The sequence below is a fragment of the Ochotona princeps genome, chromosome 2 (assembly GCF_030435755.1).
Source record: "Ochotona princeps isolate mOchPri1 chromosome 2, mOchPri1.hap1, whole genome shotgun sequence".
Taxonomy (NCBI): Eukaryota; Metazoa; Chordata; class Mammalia; order Lagomorpha; family Ochotonidae; genus Ochotona; species Ochotona princeps.
Window position 1 is genome coordinate 27,086,335 of NC_080833.1, and position 20,385 is coordinate 27,106,719.

The following is a 20,385-nucleotide window of genomic DNA, read 5'->3' on the forward strand; positions in this document are numbered from 1 at the left end:
GTTCGAAGCTGTGAAAGAACATGTTTGAAAGTATGTAAAGAAAATTCATTCTAACGGTAGTTTCGTTGTTTAGCAACAGAAGTGTGTGGCAGAAGATGGAGTGGATAGAATGGGATTGTAAGGTGCCTTACTGGATATTATTCAATGAGCAGGAAGAGTGTCGTGATCATATTTGTGACAAGTTTTTCTGGCATCAACTTTGGTCTCTCTCTTGTTGATTGTTTACAGATAAATGAAAGTATATGCCTAGGAGTTGGTTATCCTGGTGTAAATGTCTTGGGATGAGTGGGTAGCTAATCAAATTACTGTACTCATTTGGGAGAACCAGAATTGGAACAGCTGGGATCTAACCAGCACCCGTAGGGGATGCCAGCACTGCAGGCAAAGGACTAGCCTGCCACACCCACTACACTTGCCCTCAACTGTCAAATTTTTTTTGGGGAGTATGCTCAAAAGTGGTTAATTCTGTCATAAATTGGATACTTTGAACTTGAATATACTGTTCCTCTTTGTTCACTTCTTTTTTTCTATTTATCTGAAACCTTAACATAACAGTCTTCGAGTGTTATGTAAATATGTTGTGCCTAGCGGGTTGAGGTTTGATTTTTTTTAAACTGTTTGTTTGATGGAGTGTCAAGGGGAGTTTGCGTTGTCTTCTGTCCTTTTGGGTCAAACTAAAGCCAGGAATGGGGAGCTTTATCTGGGTCGCTGGGTGATGGTACCCAAATACTTGACTATTTGCAGCTTCCCAAGCATATTAGCAGGTAGCTGGATTCGAAGGAAAGTAGGCAAGACTAGAACTAGTGTTCCTAGTTGGGAATACTGGCATTGCAAGTAGTGGCTGGGCCAGCTGGGCCCCAGGCCTGATAGGTGTCGGCAAGGCTGTCTTTAACTTTGTGTATTTCTCAGTAAAAGGTTGCCAGGCTGGGCTGGTGCTGGAGAAGTCTGTGACTCTGGCAGCCATATGAGCAGCAGTTCAAGTCCTGGTTGCTCCATCTCTGACCCAGACCGCTGACCATGATGGTCAGGTTGCTTGAGCCCCTGCCAGGCACATGAGAAAACACGAATGGAGTTCTAGGATTCAGCCTCTCCCAATCTGGCTCTTGTAGCTGTCTAGAGAGGAAAGCAACAAATGGAAGATCTCTGTTTCTCACCTTCTCTGTTAAAGCAAGGTAGGGAGGTAGGAAGGAAGGAAGGAAGGAAGGGAGGGAGGAAGGGAAATCAAGAACGGAATAAGGATTGCCAGGTAAAACAAAGTCTGTCTAGGTTATCCCAGGAAATACAAATGCATGGCACTAGAATATTAATGTTTGTCCTTGGTTTGGATCTGGGAACTATGTTGCTAATTAAGGTCATATAGTGTAGCAAACGGGAACATGCTGAGCTACAGTGTGGTCTGAGGCACTGTTGTCCTCTAGTTGGGTTATTTTAGACAATATTTTACTTTTGTCCTTGGCCTGTTAATGTGCTCCACTCCACAGTCACAGTGTGAAGCTCCGGCTAATTGGGTCTTAATCCTGTGTTCAGAAACTACTGGGTCCTGCCAGGTAGTTGAGCTAGAGCAGGCCAGTGTCTCCTCCCCACTTTAATAAGTGCCCTCTGGAGCCTCCAGAGGGCCAAGGCGAACTGCAGGCTGTCCTGGCGGGAGTGGGGTCAGGTGGGATCCTGGCAGCCAGGCTTGTGCAGAATTCCATGTGGATTTCTAAGCAGCCCACATGGGAGCTGCGCCCCTGGCCTCTGGTGTGCAATTATTTGAGCTATTTTTATTTTCAAAATCTGTAATTCTGTCTTGCCTGAGTGCCATTTTGAGTGTTGTGGGCATTACATCCCATGTGAGCCTTTCAGTCTAAGCTTGGAAAGGGTTGGCTGAGAATTAAGAAATTAGCTAACTCGTTTGGTTTTTCCTGGGCAACTGCTTGTTGTGGGGTATAGGGTCTCCCAGGAGACCTGTTGTCCCAAAGCTTGTAGTGAGGATGAGAAATGAGGAGTGGGTACAAGTCGCTTGGGAGTGCCGGGGCCCGCTGCTTTCTCCATTGTAACTCCATTGCTTAAGGCGTGCTCACCAGCCTGCCTGTAGACTTCCATTGCAGGCACACCAGTGTGGCAGTGCCCAGGAGTGGGTGGGAATGTGACGCGTGGATCCCGGGGAAATGAGCAGCACAGGAAGGTGAGCAGAAACGTGGAAGTTGTTGTCAGTTAATGCTGCTAGTTTATAGTGGTTGAGACTATCAAGTCCCATCCAAAAGTCACGTTTTATTCATGCTTATACCATAGAAAGTTTTTGTTTTTAAAAATACGAGTGGTTCCTTGAGGGGGAGGGGAAGATCTCTCTTGGCTGCCCACGTTACACAGAAGAAAACCAGAGCTGGCCTGGTGTCTTGCAGTGCCTGCCCACTCGGACAGTCCTCCGACCACTCATGTTTTTCTCTTTCCTCTGCTTTTCCTTCTGCGTTCAGATAAGGTGCAGACTCTTCCAGCCTTTGTTCAGCTGTCCCATGCGAAACCTTCCTTCCCCAGTTTGTGTTAAACTGTCGTTCGTGTTTGCTCATGCACCCCCGTCTACTTCCCGGAATGAGTTTTAGAAATGAAGGGGCGTATTCTGAAAATTATTTATTTGAAAGGCAAAGAAACCAAGAGCTCCTGCAGATTCACTCCCTTAATGCTGATAGAGGCTATGACTGGGCCAGGCTAATACTCGGAGGCAGAAATTCAGTACAGTTCTCCCCCGAGTGCTGCAGGGATCCAGCTGCTTGAGCCGTCAGTTGCTACCTCCCCGGCAGTCGATCAGCAAGAAGGTGGTAGATTCAGGAGTGGAGCCAGGCTTCACACCTGGACATGCCAAGAGGCTGGTAACCTAAGCCAGTGCCCACCCCTAAAAGGGGTTTTTCTGTGTTGGCATCCTCAGTGCTCACGATAGTGCCTGGCAAGTCGTTGGAATTTGATACATTTTTGTGGAACAAATGGGTAGTTTAGTATTGTGTAGAAGGACAGGTGGGCAGTTGTCGTTAGTGCAAATTCCTTACTAATAACCCTGGCATCTGCTTAGGGGAGGCTGGAAGGCATGCCTGTGGCTGGCCAGACAAGCTGGGGCTAAAGAGCCTAGAAAGTGAGGGCAGGGGTGATATCCTGGGACTTCAGTTGTGTGCAGTCACAGAGTCACTGAGAGCGTCTCAGAGTTGATGGAGAATTGAACACGAGTTGGAATGAGACTTTTTGCCATTGTCTGAGAAAGGAAGGAGATGGGGTAGGGCAGTAAATTGGAAGATTTTGCACATGGGCTTCTGCCTCTGGTTAGTGTTTGAAGAATGGCTGTATTAATAGTTGATGTTTTTGTTTTTGCAAAGGCAAAGGAACTTTATTACTAGCACTCTAGGATCCAAATCTCATCCAACACAGCGGAGTCTTGACAAGGGCCTGACCATACATTTCACATAGTTTATAGTAGTTGATGTTTATGTCTTAAATTTAGTATGTTGTGGATTTAGTAGTGCTTCTATAACAGTGGTGGGATTTCCTCCATGGGGCAAGGTGGCTGCCGTGAGCCTCGCCCTGCCCCCCATGCCTCTGGGGTTAGGAAACTGGGGAAGATGTTTTGGCTGATGTCACCCATGGTGATTTCTAAGTATTTTTGAAAGAATATTTGGAAGTGCTGTAGTTTTGTTTTTCCAAGTACCGATATCACTATTGTCATGAGTATCAAGGGTCTGATGAAAACCACTTTCATCTGGAAGGCAGTATTAAAAGTAGATTGTAATAGTAATCATCTGGTTACCTTTGGTATAGGTCAAGAACTTACTGCTTGGATATTGAATTTACTCAGCAAACATATCAGTGTTAGGTAATATAAAGAATTTATAGCCTAATGAGGGAATTAACATATTAACATATAATGAGATGGGTGTAAGGAGAGCCAGGTCCAGGTAGAGACAGGGCAATACCCAGCCTAGCCCAGTGCAGGAAAGCCAGGAATGAGGAAAACATTGGTGAAAGGGAAAGAGGCATGTAGTTTGAGCAGGGACAGAGGGTAAGAAATCCATTCCTTCCTTTCCTTCCTGGCTTAATGGGCAAGGATTCAGCCCATTTAGAGACCGCAGGGTTCAAAGTAGCCTGTACCACCTTGAGGGAGGAAAAGCCAAGTGAAGAAAGTGTTACTGTTGATTATAAAAAGGGTTATGTCATTATCTGGATCCTGTGTGCTTTTGTAGTAAATGTGAGTGAATGATATTGCTTTAATTAAAAAAAATTATTTCAAAGAGTTGCACAGAGAGTAGAAACAGATTTTCCATCTGCTGGTTCACTCCCTAAATAATCACAGTGGCTTGGGCCAGAAACCTGGAACTGTATCCAGATCTCCCACATGAATGTCAGGGGAAGCGTCTTCTGCTCACCCAGGCGCATCAGCAGGGGGCTGGATCAGAAGCTGAGTGGCTGAGACTAACTCTGTGCTCCTGGGATGCCGCCATTGCAGATGGCTGAGCCACTGCACCACAGCTGTGGCTAGGAATGAGAGCATTGTCAACTTATATGGACTTTCTAATGTCCAAACTTGATTTTTGCCTTTTTTCTTCTTTATTGGGTAACTCTACATAGCATTTGGGAAACTCATTTATTTGTGAGGGATGGTAAGGGTGAGGAAGGAGGGAAGGAGAAGGAATCCTTCACATTGCTGGTTCACTCCCTCAAAGTCTACATAAGAGGAAGCTGGGAACCTGGAGCTCAGTCCAGGTCTCACGGGTGGGTTGGCAGGGGTTCAACACTTGAACCAACCCCGTGCTGCCTGCCCCAGGGTATTTGGTAGCAGAAAGCTAGACGTGGAGTAGAACTAGACCTTGAACCCAGGTTCTCTGTTGGAGGATGCAGGTGTCTGAACTGCTAGGTCGGACACCTCCCACTACAGTTTTACTGTATGTGTGTGTTCATTGATCTGAGGTATTTAGACAAGCAGAGCAGAAGAGGGATTGCATTTGTTAAATTTAGTTGAGCGCACCTCACTCAAACTTTTTAGTCCAAATATTTGGTTCTTCCCCATTCACCAGGTGGAATTATGGAGACTTGTAAATTTGTCCTGCTTAATAGGAACCCTAGCATCTGTAGTAGTAGTTCCAGCAAAATTTATCAGGTTACAAGAAGGAAGGTTTTAGCATTCCATACTACAGGAGGTTGGATGGATGAAAACACGTCTGAGTTAGACTCGCGCTAGAATAATGGACTAGTACACCTTGAGAGATGATCAACTTTTTTTTAACTTTTTTTTTAAATTATTAATTACGTTGCATTATGTGACACAGTTTCATAGGCTCTGAGATTCCCCCAAACCCTCCCTGTGCCCTCCCCCCATGGTGGATTCCTCCACCTTGTTGCAGCATTACAGATCAAATTCAGTCAAGATTCTTTCTTTGCAAACAAATACCATGCATAGAGTCCAGCATCTTATTGTCCAGATAAATTCAACGGCTTCTTGGGGAGACCATCTCTGGTCTGAAGGGTAGAGCTGGCAGAATATCATCCCAATCAATTGAAAGCCCTAGCACAGCATCAACAACAATTTACAACATTATGGAATTAATTGACATGGTATTGAATAATCAATATGTTAAAACCATGCGAGTTCTTTTTTCTTTTTTTTTTTTTAAGATTTTATTATCATTGGAAAGCCGGATATACAGAGAGGAGGAGAGACAGAGAGGAAGATCTTCCATCCGATGTTTCACTCCCCAAGTGACCGCAACGGGCTGGTGTGCGCCAATCAGAAGCCAGGAACCTCCTCCAGGTCTCCCACGCGGGTGCAGGATCCCAAAGCTTTGGGCCGTCCTCAACTGCTTTCCCAGGCCACAAGCAGGGAGCTGGATGGGAAGTGGAGCTGCCGGGATTAGAACCGGCACCCATATGGGATCCCGGTGCGTTTAAGGCGAGGACTTCAGCTGTTAGGCCACGCCGCCGGGCCCAAAACCATGCGAGTTCTTAACCACATCCTGTGACTGCTTCATTGACATTTCAATTTTTGTTTATACGTAGAACCAGCTGCTATACACCTTAAAGTGTCTTTAGGGTACTATTCAGCTGTCTCGTGTCTATTTTCATTTTAGTATTTAGCAGTTTTAGTGTTGAAGCATAATTTTGCTGAACTTGGCAGATTTTAGGATAGTTTAAACTGACTTGTAAATCTAACAAGGCATTTGTCAACAGTTGAGGTGCAGAACAGTTTTAGGAGGGGTGTATAGAGAAATCTTCAATACCCTAGTGAGGAGTAACTAATTTTTGTGTCCTACCTAGTAAGATATATGTGGATCCATGCTGACCGTTTCCTGTCTGGTTCTAAGCTTTCCTTGTATTGAGAGATGGTCAACTTTGAGCGAAGTGAAGGGTATAGGTGATCATTTGATCATTGCTTCTTTCTTCATTCCAGAATTGTATGCTGACTTTCTAACCTGGGGACTCCGGTGACATCACCTCTGTTGTCTGGAAGGTGGTGCCTGGGATCCTGTCCAAGCGAATCCTTGCTCTGATAAGGTAAATATGTAATAGTAAAGAGATGAATAACTTCACTGCCTTATAGAATTAATATTAGGAAGTGATTATCCACAGATTTCATTAATGGGATTTCTGGGTTGTTATGAAGGATTTTTATTATTTTATACAAAGTAAATTATTTGAAAAGCAGAGCTAGAGAAAAGAGAGCGCTTCCATCTGCTGCTTTGCTCCCCAGATAGCTGCAGTAGCCGGGACTGGACCTGGGTGATGAAGCCAGGAGCTAGGAGCTTCTTGGTCTCCCATGTGGGTGACAAGTGCTGTCTTTGGCCATGTTCTAATGTTTTTCACAGGCCATCAATAGGGGGCTAGATTGGAAGTGGAACAGTTGGGACATGAACCAGTTACCTGTATGGGAACCTGGCATTGCAGGTAGTGGCATTATGTGTTATACCACAATGCTGGTCCTCATGATTTTTTTTATTTTCTAGGTTTATTTTTACTTTTATTTGAAAGGTGTATTTTGGAGCTAGAGAGAGAGAGTGAGAGCTTCCATTTGCTGGTTCACTCAAATGAATCTATTCTTGGTCCCTCGTATAGTGCAGGATCCCTAGAACTTGAGCTAATCTCCATTGCTTTCCCAGGCTATAAGCAACGAGCTAGATGGGAAGTGGAGCAGCTGGGAGGTAAACCGGTACCTGTATGAGATGCCAGTGCTGCAGGCAGAGGATTAGCTTGCCGTGTCACCATGTTGGCTTTGGCCCTCATAATTTCTTTTTTTCTTTTCTTTTTTCTTTTTTTTTGCTTGCTTGCTTGCTTGCTTGCTTGCTTTCTTTCTCTCTCTCTCTCTCTCTCTCCCCCCCTCCCTCCCTCCCTCCCTCTCTCCCTCCCTCCCTCCCTCTCTCTCTCTCTCTCCCTCTCCCTTTCCTTTTCCCTCCCCCTCTCTTCCTTCCTTCCTTCCTTTATTTCTCCCTCCCTCCCTTCCTTTTTTTTTTTTTTGAAGATTTGGTTACTTTTATTGGAAAGTTAGACATACAGAGAGGAGGAGATACAAAAAGATCTTCCGGCCAAGTGGCTGCAATGGCTGGAGCTGAGCTGATCTGAAGTCAGAAGCCAGGAGTTTCTTCCTGGTCTCCCATGTGGGTGCAGTGTCCCATGGCTTTGGGCTGTCCTTGACTGCTTTCCCAGGCCACAAGCAGGGAGCTGGATGGGAAGCCGGACTGCTGGGATACAAACCTGGCAGCCGTATGCAATCCTGGTGCATGCAAGGCGAGGAGTTTAGCTGCTAGGCTGATGCAACAGGGCTGAGTGAGACCTTTTGTGGCTGGGTGACAGGTACACTTGGGTTTCTGTTATTCCCTCTCCTTTTGTGTATGTTAGATTCAGTATACCCATCATATAAATGTTCCTTTAAAGTGATAAAAGTGAAATAACTTGATTGTAGTACATTTTTCAAATTGCATTTGGAGTGATTAGGAATAGATAGATTTATGTAGGGTTACAGGAATTACTATTTTAAAATTTTCCTTATGTTAGGATAAGATTAAAAAGTATCAACACTGTTAGCTTGTAAAATGTTCTTACGGTAGTGCAGGGCAGTGGCTGCTATTGTGGCACCGCAGGTTAAACTGCCACTTGGGATGCCAAGCGCATACAAAGTCCTAACAACTCTGCTGCTTATACTGCTTCCTGCTGATGGTAGCAGTACATGACCTGAGCACTCAGTCCTCTGCCACTCACATGGGCAAGTTGCTGGCTCCTGACTTTGGCCCAGCCTGGTGCTTGTAGCTGTTTGGGAGTGAAGATCTCTGGCTCTCCCTCTGTCCCTCTGCCTTAAAAATATTAACTTGAGAACAGAATAGTGGACGGAGGGCACAAGTGAGCTCATTGACTAGAAAGATTAAGCAAGCAGATGATGCTGTCTGCATTCCTCCTCCTTCCTTCCTGTTTATCTTTTTCATTCTGCATGTTCTTACATTATAGCTGCATTTATACCCATCTCTACTATATATTTTCTAGCAAGTTTTGTAGAGTTTAGTTTTATGGATATCTTTATTTGAAAGGCAGAATTACTGTGAGAGGGAGAGAGAGGAGTTCTATGGGATGGTTCGCTCCCTACATGGCCTAAACAAACAGAACTGAGTCAAATTGAAGCAGAAGCTGGGACCTCCCTTCAGGTCTTCCATGTAGGTGGCAAAGCCCAAGCTTTTGGGCCATTCTCCATTGCTTTCCCAGGCCACTAACAGGCAGTTGGGTCAGAAGTGGGATAGCTAACATACAGACCAGTGCCAAGGGCCCGGCACAGTAGCCTATAGGGTAAATCTTCGCCTTGTATTCACCAGGATGCCATGTGGCTGCCTGTTTGTGTCCTACCTCCTCCACTTCCCATCCAATTCCCTGCTGGAGACCTGGGAAAGCAGTTGTGGACAGCCCAAAGCCTTGGGACCTTGTACCCGAAGACGCGGAATAAGCTCCTGACTCCTGGCTTTGGCTCAGCTCGACTCAGCTCCAGCTGTTGTGGCCACTTGGGGAGTGAACCAGCAGATGGGAAATCTGTCTGTGATTCCTTCTCTTTGTATATCTGCCTTTCATTTTAAAAAGTTTTTTAAAGATTTACTTATTTATTTTTATTGCAAAGTCATATATACAGAGAGGAGGATTTTCCGTCTGATGATTCATTCTCCAAGTGACCATGACAGCCGGTGCCGCGCCCATCCGAATCCAGGAACCCAGATCCTCTTCTGGGTCTCCCACGCGGGTGCAGGGTCCCAAGGTTTTGGGCCATCCTCCACTGCTTTCCCAGGCCACAAGCAGGGAGCTGGATGGGAAGCAGGGCTGTCAGGATTAGAACTGGCACCCATATAGAATCCCGGTGCATTCAAGGCAAGGACTTTAACCACTAGGCCACTGCGCCAGGCCCAAAAAGTTAATAAGACGGTGCCAAATGGGATGCTGGTGTCACAGACGGTGAGTTAGCCTGCTCTGCCACAATGTTAGCTGCAGAGTTCAGTTTTTAACATTTAAGCATTTCAGGGCCCGATGGCGTGGCCTAATGACTAAAGTCCTTACCTTGAAAGCGCCGGGATCCCATATGGGCGCTGGTTCTAATCCTGGCAGCTCCACTTCCCATCCAGCTCCCTGCTTGTGGCCTGGGAGAGGAGTTGAGGACAGCCCAATGCATTGGGACCCTGCACCCGTGTGGGAGACCCGGAAGAGGTTCCTGGTTCCCGGCTTCGGATTGGCGCAGCACCGCCCGTTGCAGCTCACTTGGGGAGTGAAACATCGGATGGAAGATCTTCCTCCCTGTCTCTCCTCCTCTCTGTATATCTGACTTTGTAATAAAAAATAAATAAATCTTTAAAAAACAAACAAAAAAAACATTTAAGCATATCAGAATGAAGCTTTTGGAACCCTGTACCCATGTGGCATATCTGGAAGAAGCTCAGGGCTCCTGGCTTTGGCCTGGCACTGGCCTGGGCATTTACAGCTGTTTAAGTGAATTAGCAGATGGGTGGTCCCTTTCTTGACTTTTGTCTTTCAAATGTGTGTATTAATTTAAAAAAATTTCAGAACTCTTCAGAGAAATTTTTTTAAGATTTATTTATTTTATTGGAAAGGCAGATGTACAGAGAGGAGGAGAGACAGAGGAAGATCTTCCATCCGATGATTCACTCCCCAAGTGGCTGCAATGGCCGGTGCTGTGCTGATTCGAATCCAGCAGCCAGGAACTTCTTTCCGGGTCTCCCACACGGGTGCAGGGTCCCAAGGCTTTGGGCCGTCCTCGGCTGCTTTCCCAGGCCACAATCAGGGAGCTGGTTCAGGAAGCGGGGCTGCTGGTTAGAACCAGTGCCCATATGGGATCCTGGTGCGTTCAAGGCGAGGACCTTAACCATTACACTATCACACCGGGCCCCAGAGAAATTTTTATTTTAAAATGTTGGAAGTGAAAAGACCTGTCTCCTCAAAGGACACACCTCCTCTTTAAAAAGGGGAGTGTCTAATCAATGCTGTATGAGTTTGTTTTTTTTAGGAATTTAAGAGATCAGAAGTGAGACTGTTCTTAATTGATTTGTCTTCCTAAATAATTGAGAGCAACTTGGCAGCTGAAGAGTGCTCCAGTTTGGCATCCTGGGGAGGTGTGCTGACGCCTGTGCGAGGTGTTGCCCCAGGAATACCACAGCTACTCTTGATTCTGTTTCTGTTTATTTCTACTTGTACTCGGGGGAGGACAGTCTCCAGAGAAAAGCATAGAATAGTAAATATGTTTTATGTCCCTGGAACTCTGCTTTCCTGCCTGCTGTCCAGAGGCATGTGGAACACAAGTCATGCTTTTCTGTAAAGCATCCGTGAACGTTGGTTTTTTTTTTTAATTATTTCTTTATTTGTTTGTGGGTGTCTTTATCCCAAATATTTCAAATAGTTTAGGGCTTATTCAGTATTGCTTTTATTTTTATTTTTATTATTATTTTTTTTAAGATTTATTTTTATTGAAAACACAGATTTACAGATTGGAGCAGAGACAGAAAGATCTTTTGTTGTTGTTGTTGCAAAGTCAGATATACAGAGAGGAAGAGACAGAAAGGAAGATCTTCTGTCCGATGATGCACTCCCGAAACGACCGCAATGGCCGGTGCTGCGCCGATCTGAAGCCAGGAGCCAGGAACTTCCTCCAGGTCTCACACATGGGTGCAGGGTCCCAAAGCTTTGGGCTGTCCTCAACTGCTCTCCCAGGCCACAAGCAGGGAGCTGGATGGGAAGTGGAGCTGCCGGGATTAGAACTGACGCCCATATGGGATCCCGGGGCGTTCAAGGTGAGGACTTTAGCCGCTAGGCCACGCCGCCGGGTCAAGAAAGATCTTCTGTCTATTAGTTCACTCCCTAAGCACTGGGCCTCCACGGAAACATTTTAAAAATAATTGATAGGGCCTGATGCAAAAGCTTAGTAGTTAAATCCTTGCTTTGCATCTGCCAGGAGCCCATATATATGGGGGCTGGTTCATGTTTGAGACGCTCCACTTCCCATCCAGCTCCGTACTTGTAGCCTAGGAAATCATTAGAGGATGGCCTAAAGCCTTGGGACCCTGCAGCTGTGTAGGAGACCCAGAGGAAGCACCTGATGAACCAGGGCATGGAAGACCTACCTTTCTTTCTATCCTGTGGAACTCTGCCTTACCAATAAAAATAAATGAATTTTTGAAAAAAAATCTTTGTCAGACTCTTTGTTAACTTTTAGATTTTTTAAATTTATTTTTTAAGATTTATTTATTTGTGGGCTCAGCATTGTGGCCTAGCAGCTCAAGTCCTTGCCTTCCCACACGCACCAGGATCCCATATGGGCGCCGGTTCTAGTCCTGGCCGCCCCGCTTCCCATCCATATCTCCGCTTGTGGCCTAAGAAAGCAGTGGAGGACAGCCCAAAGCCTTGGGACCCTGCACCCGCGTGGGAGTCCTGGAAGAGGCTCCTGGCTTCGAATCGGCGCAGCACCGGCCGTTGTGGCCACTTGGGGATGAGTCAGCGGACAGAAGATCTTCCTCTCTGTCTCTCCTCCTCTCTGTATATCTGACTTTGCAATAAAAATAAACAAATCTTAAAAAAAAGAAGGGCAGAGAATCAGAGTTACTGGAAGAGACAGTGAACTTCCCAGTGGTTCATTATCAGATGGTCCCACAGCAGGGCTGTGTCTGGCCGACTCCAGGAGCAGGAACTTCATGTGGGTGCCTTGGAGGTGCTGGGTTCCAAGGACTTGAGCCATTATCCACTGCATAGCCAGGCACATTAGCAGGGAACTGGATTGGAAACAGCAGCTGGGACTCCCCAGTGGTGCTCGTATCAGATGCTGGCATCATAGAAAGTAGTTAATCTGCTGTACCCTGCATTTTAATTATTTAAAAAATCTTAATTTACTTTCTGAAAAAATCAAGGTACAACAGAAAAGCTGAGTAATTACATTTCTAAAACTGCATTTTTGTTGCAGGTTATATGTAATGCATCTGTTCTTATAAGGCCCTTTGATCTGCTTGGTAATCCTACAGTTTGGGAGGACTTGGGCTCTGGGTAGTAGGTCCGTGTGGAGGTGTTTGAAGAAAAACCGTTGCTCAAAAGACTGAAATTTTTGCACTTGGATTTTAAATACGTTGGGAGAAAAAGAAATGGAGCAGCAACTGTATGAATATAGGATGGAGCAACAGATAAAGGAGTTCAGGCCTCCTCCTCTTGAAACATGCAGTGATGTGGCTTGTATGTAGGAGGAGAAGTCTTCGGATGCCTTCAATTTCTAAATAATTTCTTCCCAGTCAAATTACATTTGGAGAACTACATTAAACTAAGCATCCCAGTGATGTGGGACAAACCAACATTGATTTGAGAGCAGGCAAGGTAAAAGTGGAAATGAACCATGTCATGTAAGGAATGCTGGAAAGTGAACGTAGAGACAGGGTTGGCATAACAGTCACTGTTTTGGGTGTCCAAATGCTAGCTAGTAGGTGCCTGATTGGCTGTTACATTTTTGGTCCAGTTTGTTGCTGTTTAGCTGTAGGTAGTGGCTCAAGTATTTGGTCTCCTCTGAGACTTGGGTGAAGTTTCTGACTCCTGGTTCCAGCCTGGCTGCTTGTTGCAGGAAGAGTGAAGATGTGCCTCATTTCTCTCTCTTTCCCCCTCCCTCCCTGTTTCCCTCTCAAATAAAATGAAAATAAGTAAAACTGAAAGAGGCTAAAGGTGCTTGTATTATATACATTCTAGGTCTCTTAACTTGGAGTTTTCAAAGTAGATCCTGTATAATTTTGCATCCTTGATCTGCCAAACAGGTGGATAGGAAATGTTGATTGCTGTTTGTTTGGACAGCCCATCTTTCTATACCGCTGCTGTGGAACATTCCCGCATTGGTTGGAGAAAAGTGTTTGAGGGGGCATATTTTTACACGAGGCACTTTGTATCTCTTTCTCTCTTTTACTTTATTTGTATTACATTTTTTTCCTTTTATTTTTTCATTTATTTTTAATAGTTTAAATTCTTGAGGGGTACAGCATCACTTTATAGTAGAATGATCCTGGAAAAAGGTAATTGTTAATGCTTATGGTCAGATGTGCCGTATATTCAATCACTGGGATGTAATGCCTAGGTTTTCTTCCTCCAGAACTGGGAAACTGGGCTCCTGTCATCTGAGAGTGTTGTTCCAAAACTAGTCAGCTTGAGAAAACACTGGTAACTCCGTTCTTTCTTGTCCATTTTTCACAGCGTGTCACCAGTTAAATGTCAGCCATTTGCTGTTGTGATTTGGTCTGTTCGGAATTTGTAGTTCTTAGAAGCTCCTTTTGGTCAAAGAACAAAGAGTGCTCCGCAAATTACAGTTAGTTGTTTCATCTGTTTTTTAAAAAAATACTTTGATTGTCCTGAGGGATTTGAATGTGTGTCAGGACTCGCTCATGTTTGCATGTATTTCCTAGGTGTAACTGAAAAAAAGCACCTTTTCAAAGATGTCAAAAACAAACAAGTCCAAGTCTGGATCTCGCTCTTCTCGATCAAGATCCGCGTCAAGATCTCGTTCCCGATCATTTTCGAAGTCTCGATCCCGAAGCAGATCGATCTCTCGGTCAAGGAAGCGCAGGCTGAGGTAAGGGGGCCTGGTTTGAAAACTGAAGTAAGTGTTGCTTCAGTCAGTATGGCGGTGGTAGTGTTAAGACTTATTTATTTTTATTGTAAAGGCATATTCACAGAGAGGATAAGGAACAGAGAAAGATGTTCCATCCACTGGTTCACTCCCCAGGTGTGAGGTGTTTTTTTTTTTTTTTTTAAAGATTTATTCACTTTATTACAGCCAGATATATACAGAGGAGGAGAGAAAGAGAGGAAGATCTTCCATCCGATGATTCACTCCCCAAGTGAGCCGCAGTGGGCCGATACACGCCAATCCGATGCCGGGAACCAGTAACCTCTTCCGGGTTTCCCACGCGGGTGCAGTGTCCCAAGGCTTTGGGCCGTCCTCGCCTGCTTTCCCAGGCCACAAGCAGGGAGCTGGATGGGAAGTGGAGCTGCCAGGATTAGAACTGGTGCCCATATGGGATCCCGGGGCGTTCAAGGTGAGGACTTTAGCCGCTAGGCCACGCCGCCGGGCCCCAGGTGTGAGTTTTGAGTGTCGTTGTTCAGACTGTTTCTTGAAGGGTCAGGTGGCCTTGGAGACGTTCCTGGTCTATCGAGACACTCCAGTTCAGGTCAACTTGATTTGCGTGCTGTTTCCCTAATTCCACTTCTCTGTCAGCACATGCTGTTTCTTATCCACTTGAAAGAAAAAGCATCTTAGTTTTATTTGAGCTGTTTGATTCATTTCTCTAAACCTGATATTTTTGGCTCAAGTGTGTGTGTTTTTTTTTTCAAGGCTGGAACCAGGTTATTTGCTTCATCAGCAAAGAAAGGATAGCTAAAAGGCTGAATAATACAAACAACATTTTAGGAAAGAGCAACCTTCATTCACTAAAATAATCGTTGAAAGGCTTACCAGGATTTATTTGTGTACACCCAGTGTGCCAGTTACTAACAGACTGCGTCTTATTTAGTAAAGCACACCTTAAAGCTGTGCGCATATTGGTGGTGAAAGCATCACTTGGGTTTATGAGTCTTACGTGCGATATTCTTTTCTCTTTTTCTTTTTATTAATCCTTTTGTTTGAAAGAAAGAACAACAGAAAGGGAATGTGAGCAGAGCAAGGGTGAGGGGGCAAGAGGCAGCGCGCTGTCCCCAGCTGCTGACCGGCTCCCAAAATGGCTGCAGTAGCCAGGTCAGCAGGCGGGACCTCCATCCTGCTCTGCCACCTGGGTGGCAAGGGGCTAGGTCTTTGGCCAGTCACTTTTGCAGGAAGTGGATAAGAAGCCAAGCAGCTAGCACTGGAATTGGCATTATGGGATGCCAAGTATCTTAAGTGGCAACTTATTCCGCTGTGTCTCAATGCTAGCCCCTAGCCGCACCAGGTTGGTTTTTTGTTGTTGTTTTGTTTTTTGTTGTTTTTGTTTTTCCCATAATTTATACAAAGAAAATAAAATTTCTTTTTGTATGTACAGTTTGAAGAGCATAATGATACTTCCCAGCTTGGCTTCTTCCCACCCTATCAGTGTTTCACGATTCAGTTTTCATACCATTAGGTAATTTCCCTTGTTCAGGAATCTCTTGATTTGTTGCAAATCAGGTTGGGTTTTTTTATTTGTTTGTTTTTAAGGATTTGTTTATTTTACTTGGAAAATCAGAGTTACAGAGAGAAAGCTTTTATCTGTTGCTTCACTCTCCAAATGGCTGCAGTGGCTAGAGCTGGATCAGTCCAGAGCCAGGAGCCTCTTCCAGGTCTCCCACGCAGGTGCGGGGTCCCAAGGCTTTGGGCCTTCCTCCACTCCTTTCCCAGGCCACAAGCAGGGAGCTGGATCAGGAAGGGAGCAGTCATGACACAAACTGGAGTCAGTGTGGGATGCCAGCTTTGGCAGGCAGAGGATTAGGTGTTAGGCTACCGCATTGGCTCCTGTTTTGTTTTTCTTTAAAGTCACTTTAATTTGTGTGTGTGTGTGTGTGTGTAAGAACTTTGGAATACCTGCTGTTTATTCCGGATGAGGCTCGCAAATCCTGTTTTTTGTTTGGTTTGGTTTTTTCCTTTTTTTTTTTTTAAGTTGATTGCTAAATGTGCAATAAACCTGAAGAAAAAGCAGCAGGTTCTGCTCTTAGCTCAGTAGTACTTCTAAAGACTTAAATGATTGGGGGCATTGTTTCTCACCGAAAGCAAATTTATTTTAAAAAGAAATCTATGGAAATTCAACCTGAAAGTTAATATTGGACCAGAGATTAAGCAAAAAGAAGGTATGTATAAATGCTGAAGGGGAAAACTACTTCACTAAATAATTTACCTTCAGAAATAGCCATCTAGACCATGGGAATGATCCAGGGATTTAGCAGCTCCTTCCTTGTACCTATACTCATCTGATTTAAGTGGTTTAAACTTGTTTTAGATGATTTGATTCTGAAAAGTGCCCTTTTTTTCTTTTTTCATATTTTAAGATTTATTTATTTTTATTACAAAGATACACAGAGAGGAGGGGAGAGACAGAGAGGAAGATCGTCCGTCTGATGATTCACTCCCCAAATGGCTGCAACAGCCGGTGCTGTGCTGATCTGAAGCCAGGAGCCAGGAACTTCCTCCAGGTCTCCCACATGGGTGCAGGATGCCAAAACATTGGGCCGTCCTAAGACTGCCCTCCCAGGCCACAAGTAGGGAGCTGGATGGGAAGTGGAGCTGCCGGGATTAGAACTGGCACCCATATGGGATCCTGGTGTGTTCAAGGCGATGGCTTCAGCCGCTAGGCCACGCCGCCAGGCCCCGCAGTGCCCTTTCAAAATAGAATACACTGTGTGGGAATTAATTGGTTCAAAAGCAAGAGGCTGCATAACCACAACTGATGGAGTCCATTGGCATTCCTTGTGTCCCGGGGCAGGTCAGAGCCAGTGAATGCCACCTGCTGTCCAGCAAGTTGTCACTTGGGAGGGGTTTATCCCCTAGAAAACAGGGTTCTGTGCTGAGGCTAATCTGACTTTAGAAACAGCTGTTTCCAAAACAGCCACCAGATGTTCATTTTTGTTTCTAGTCTGTTCAGGATTTTTTCTTTTTCCCCTCTCCTACAAGGGAAATGATCTAGCCAGTTGTTTTGAGAAACCATGCCTTTAAATTAACTAACTACTGAGTTCTACACAATGGGAGAATATTATTTTCCTTGTATTTCACTTTCCTTTTAAGTAACTTAAATATTTCACTTACAAAGAAAGATTAAGAAAGAAGGGGGAGGAGGAAGAATTGCATTTGCAGTATGCGGTTACTCCCGCCTCTGTGTGGGGGCTGTGCGTCTGGCCGTGTGCCGCGCGGGCTGTTCTGATAGTGGCTAGGAGAAGCACCAGGCGCCTCTGGGGTTGGTGGTTATGACTTGAGCCCTCCATAGTGGGTCACTTCCCTCGGGTATAGCCATTTACGTGGGTCATACTTGGTTTCATAGCCTCTTCACCTGCAGTGCTGTTTTTGAATGGGATGGCAAGTAAGGGTTTTTTTATTTTATTGTACTTACATAACAATTTTAAAAAAATATTTATTTTTATTGGAAAGTCAGACATACGGAGAGGAGGAGAGACAGAGAAGAAGATCTTACGTACGATGGTTTACTCCCCAAGTGACCGCAATGACCAGAGCTGAGCCAATCCGAAGCCAGGAGCCAGGAACCTTCCTCCAGGTCTCCCACACGGGTGCAGCGTCCCAAGGCTTTGTTTGGGCCGTCCTCAACTGCTTTCCCAGGCCACAAGCAGGGAGCTGGATGAGAAGTGGAGTAGCTGGGATGGGATTAGAACTGGCGCCCTTATGGGATCTCGGCATGTGCAAAGTGAGGACTTTATTACGCTATCGTGCCGGGCTCTACATAGCAATTTTTAGCGTGTATTTTTGCTAGTTGTTTTAGTTCTGTGGTAGTTAGAAAAAGGCAGTACTTTCTACTAAACTGAATGTAAGTTTTTTTAAAAAAAAAAAAAGGCAGCATAAAAGCATACACAAACAAAAACAAAAGCAAAAAAAAAGCACAAAAAACCAAAACCTGCTCTCTTTGGTTATTAAATCCTGAGGGGGAAAAAAATTGACATGTTTACTGAACAGAGTAGTAATCATGGGGCATATGACCTGAACAGCAAATAAGGCTGAACCCCATTGAATGTATGGTTTTTTGTTTTGCTACTCATATGTACCTGTGGTCATTCATTTTATAAATTGGACTTGCTAAACGAGTATAACAATGAGGACAGTATACTGTAATAAAAGCAACTTAAAAATAAGGGGTTGGGACCGGCATTGTAGTGTGGCTGGTAAAGCCTCTGCCTGCGACAGCAGCATCCCTTATAGGCTGCAGTTCATGTTCTGGTTTCTTCCTTTGTGATCCAGCTGCCTGCTAATGGCCTGGGAAAGCAGCAGCAGATGGCCCCAATGGCCATCCACATGGCAAACCTGGATATGAAGCTCTTGGCCTTTGCTTGGCTCAGCTGTAATCTTTGCAGCCCATTGGGAATTTGAACCAAAAGATGGAAGGTCTTTCTCTTAGTCTTTCCCTTTTTGAAATGCTGAATTTCAAATAATAAATCCTAAAAAATACTGAAAGTTTTGTTTCAGCAGTTTTATCATTTGATATTTTAAATGCCAGTCAGTGTTGTAGCGTAATGGGTAAAATCTGTGAACCTGACAGCCCAAGGGTCAGTTTGGATTCCAGCTACTCCTAATCCAGCTCCCTACTAATGTGTTAGGGAAAGCAGTAGAGGATGTCCCAAGTGCTTGGGGCCCTGCATCCACATGGGAGCCCCAGAAGAGATGGCTAGCTTCAAACTGGTCCACTTCTAGCCGTTGTGGCCATTTGGAGAATGAGCCAATGAATAAAAGATTCTCTTCTAACTCTGCCTTTCAAATAAATTAATCATTAAGTAAGTTTTAATGTATGTATGTTTCAAGAGGAGAGAGGGAGAGAGAACATGTACTTCATCCTCTGATTTACTTCCTTGAATACCTACAACAACTGGAATGAGATAAGGGTGAATTTGGAACAAACTCGGGTGGTGGAGACGCAGTTACTAGAGCTAGGACTGACATGCTGCCTCCCTGGGTCTACATCAGCAGGAGAATGAGTCAGGAGCGTGGCCAGATGTCAAACCCAGGCAGTCCAGTGTGGGCTGTAGCTTAGCAGATGCTAGGCCAAACAGACACCTCTCAGTGTTTTTGACCGTTGTTACCTAGTTAACAGAAACTGCAGAAAGCAAAACACTGGTTAAGGAGGACTGCTGTTTTTACCAGCAGACAAAAAGTACATTTGCTTCTCACAGTTAGGCATAGTAGACCTACTAATTATTTGAAAATAAATAAGTTTTTATTCTGTATGAAAAAATTGTTTTGGGGAAGTTTTCTTGTGAATTTTATGTAAGTTTAGCTTAGTGTTTAGGAGTAATGGTTATAGCCTAGGTGATGGGACGGGCAATATCTAGGCAGGCTAATGAATTTTTATGTAGGGTTTGACTTGTTTACAGAAGTCGAGTAGTGTTGGCATGCAGTTTTTACGGTTAGGTCACTGTAGAATTCCCATTCTGGAAGGTTGCTACATCGTAGTTGTTTGTAACTTGTTCATTGAGGGACAGCACAACACTCACTAGTTTTTAGACTAGGAAGCCTTTGACTTGGAAGCTGTTTGTCTTTGCTAAATTTTATCAACTTGGTACCTTGCAGTGAGATGGTGCCCTCTTGTGGCACCTTGCTAAGATCATAGAACTCAAGCATAAACACTTAACATTGGAGATAGACTGTTTCCAGGTCCCTTTTTTTTTTAATCAACTATGCAGTTTCTTTTTTTTTTTTTAAGATTTATTTATTTTTATTGCAAAGCCAGATATACAGAGAGGAAGATCTTCGGTCCAATAATTCCCCAAGTGACCGCAACGGCAGGTACTGCTCTGAGCTGAAGCTGGGAACCAGGAACCTCTTCTGGGTCTCCCACGCGGGTGCAGGGTCCCAAGGCTTTGAGCCATCCTCCACTGCTTTCCCAGGTCACAAGCAGGGTGCTGGATTGGAAGTGGAGCTGCTGGGATTAGAACCGGTGCCCATATGGGATCCTGGCGCGTTCAAGGCGAGGACTTTAGCCGCTAGGCCACGCCGCCGGGCCCCCAGGTCCCTTGTTTAAAAAGAAAAAAATCAGTATTTGTGTGGATTTGCTGATCTGATTTTTTATGTCTTACTCTTTGAGTGTTCTTTGATGTAAATCTGTTGGAGCTGTACTTTTATAACTACATTTTAATGAGACCTATAAATTCAGCCTGCACAGAGGGAGTGACTAGGAAGTGGGCTGTTCCAAGTCTAAAGACCAGAGAGCCTCCCTGAACTCA

At 44.8% G+C, this 20,385-nt stretch overlaps 1 protein-coding gene across 3 annotated transcripts in view; it reads left to right on the top strand.

Moving 5' to 3' along the window:
* The window catches only part of THRAP3 (thyroid hormone receptor associated protein 3), a 50,180-nt gene that overhangs the window by 12,843 nt on the left and 16,952 nt on the right, over positions 1–20,385 (top strand). For 2 of the 3 annotated variants that reach the window (XM_004591579.2, XM_058678939.1), the window contains exons 2-3: positions 6,407–6,510; positions 13,911–14,077. In XM_004591579.2, coding sequence (XP_004591636.2) covers positions 13,941–14,077 — 137 coding nt within the window. In that variant the 5' untranslated portion in view covers positions 6,407–6,510; positions 13,911–13,940. The remainder of the gene's footprint in view (positions 1–6,406; positions 6,511–13,910; positions 14,078–20,385) is intronic. The other variant, XM_058678931.1, reaches the window with a different exon arrangement.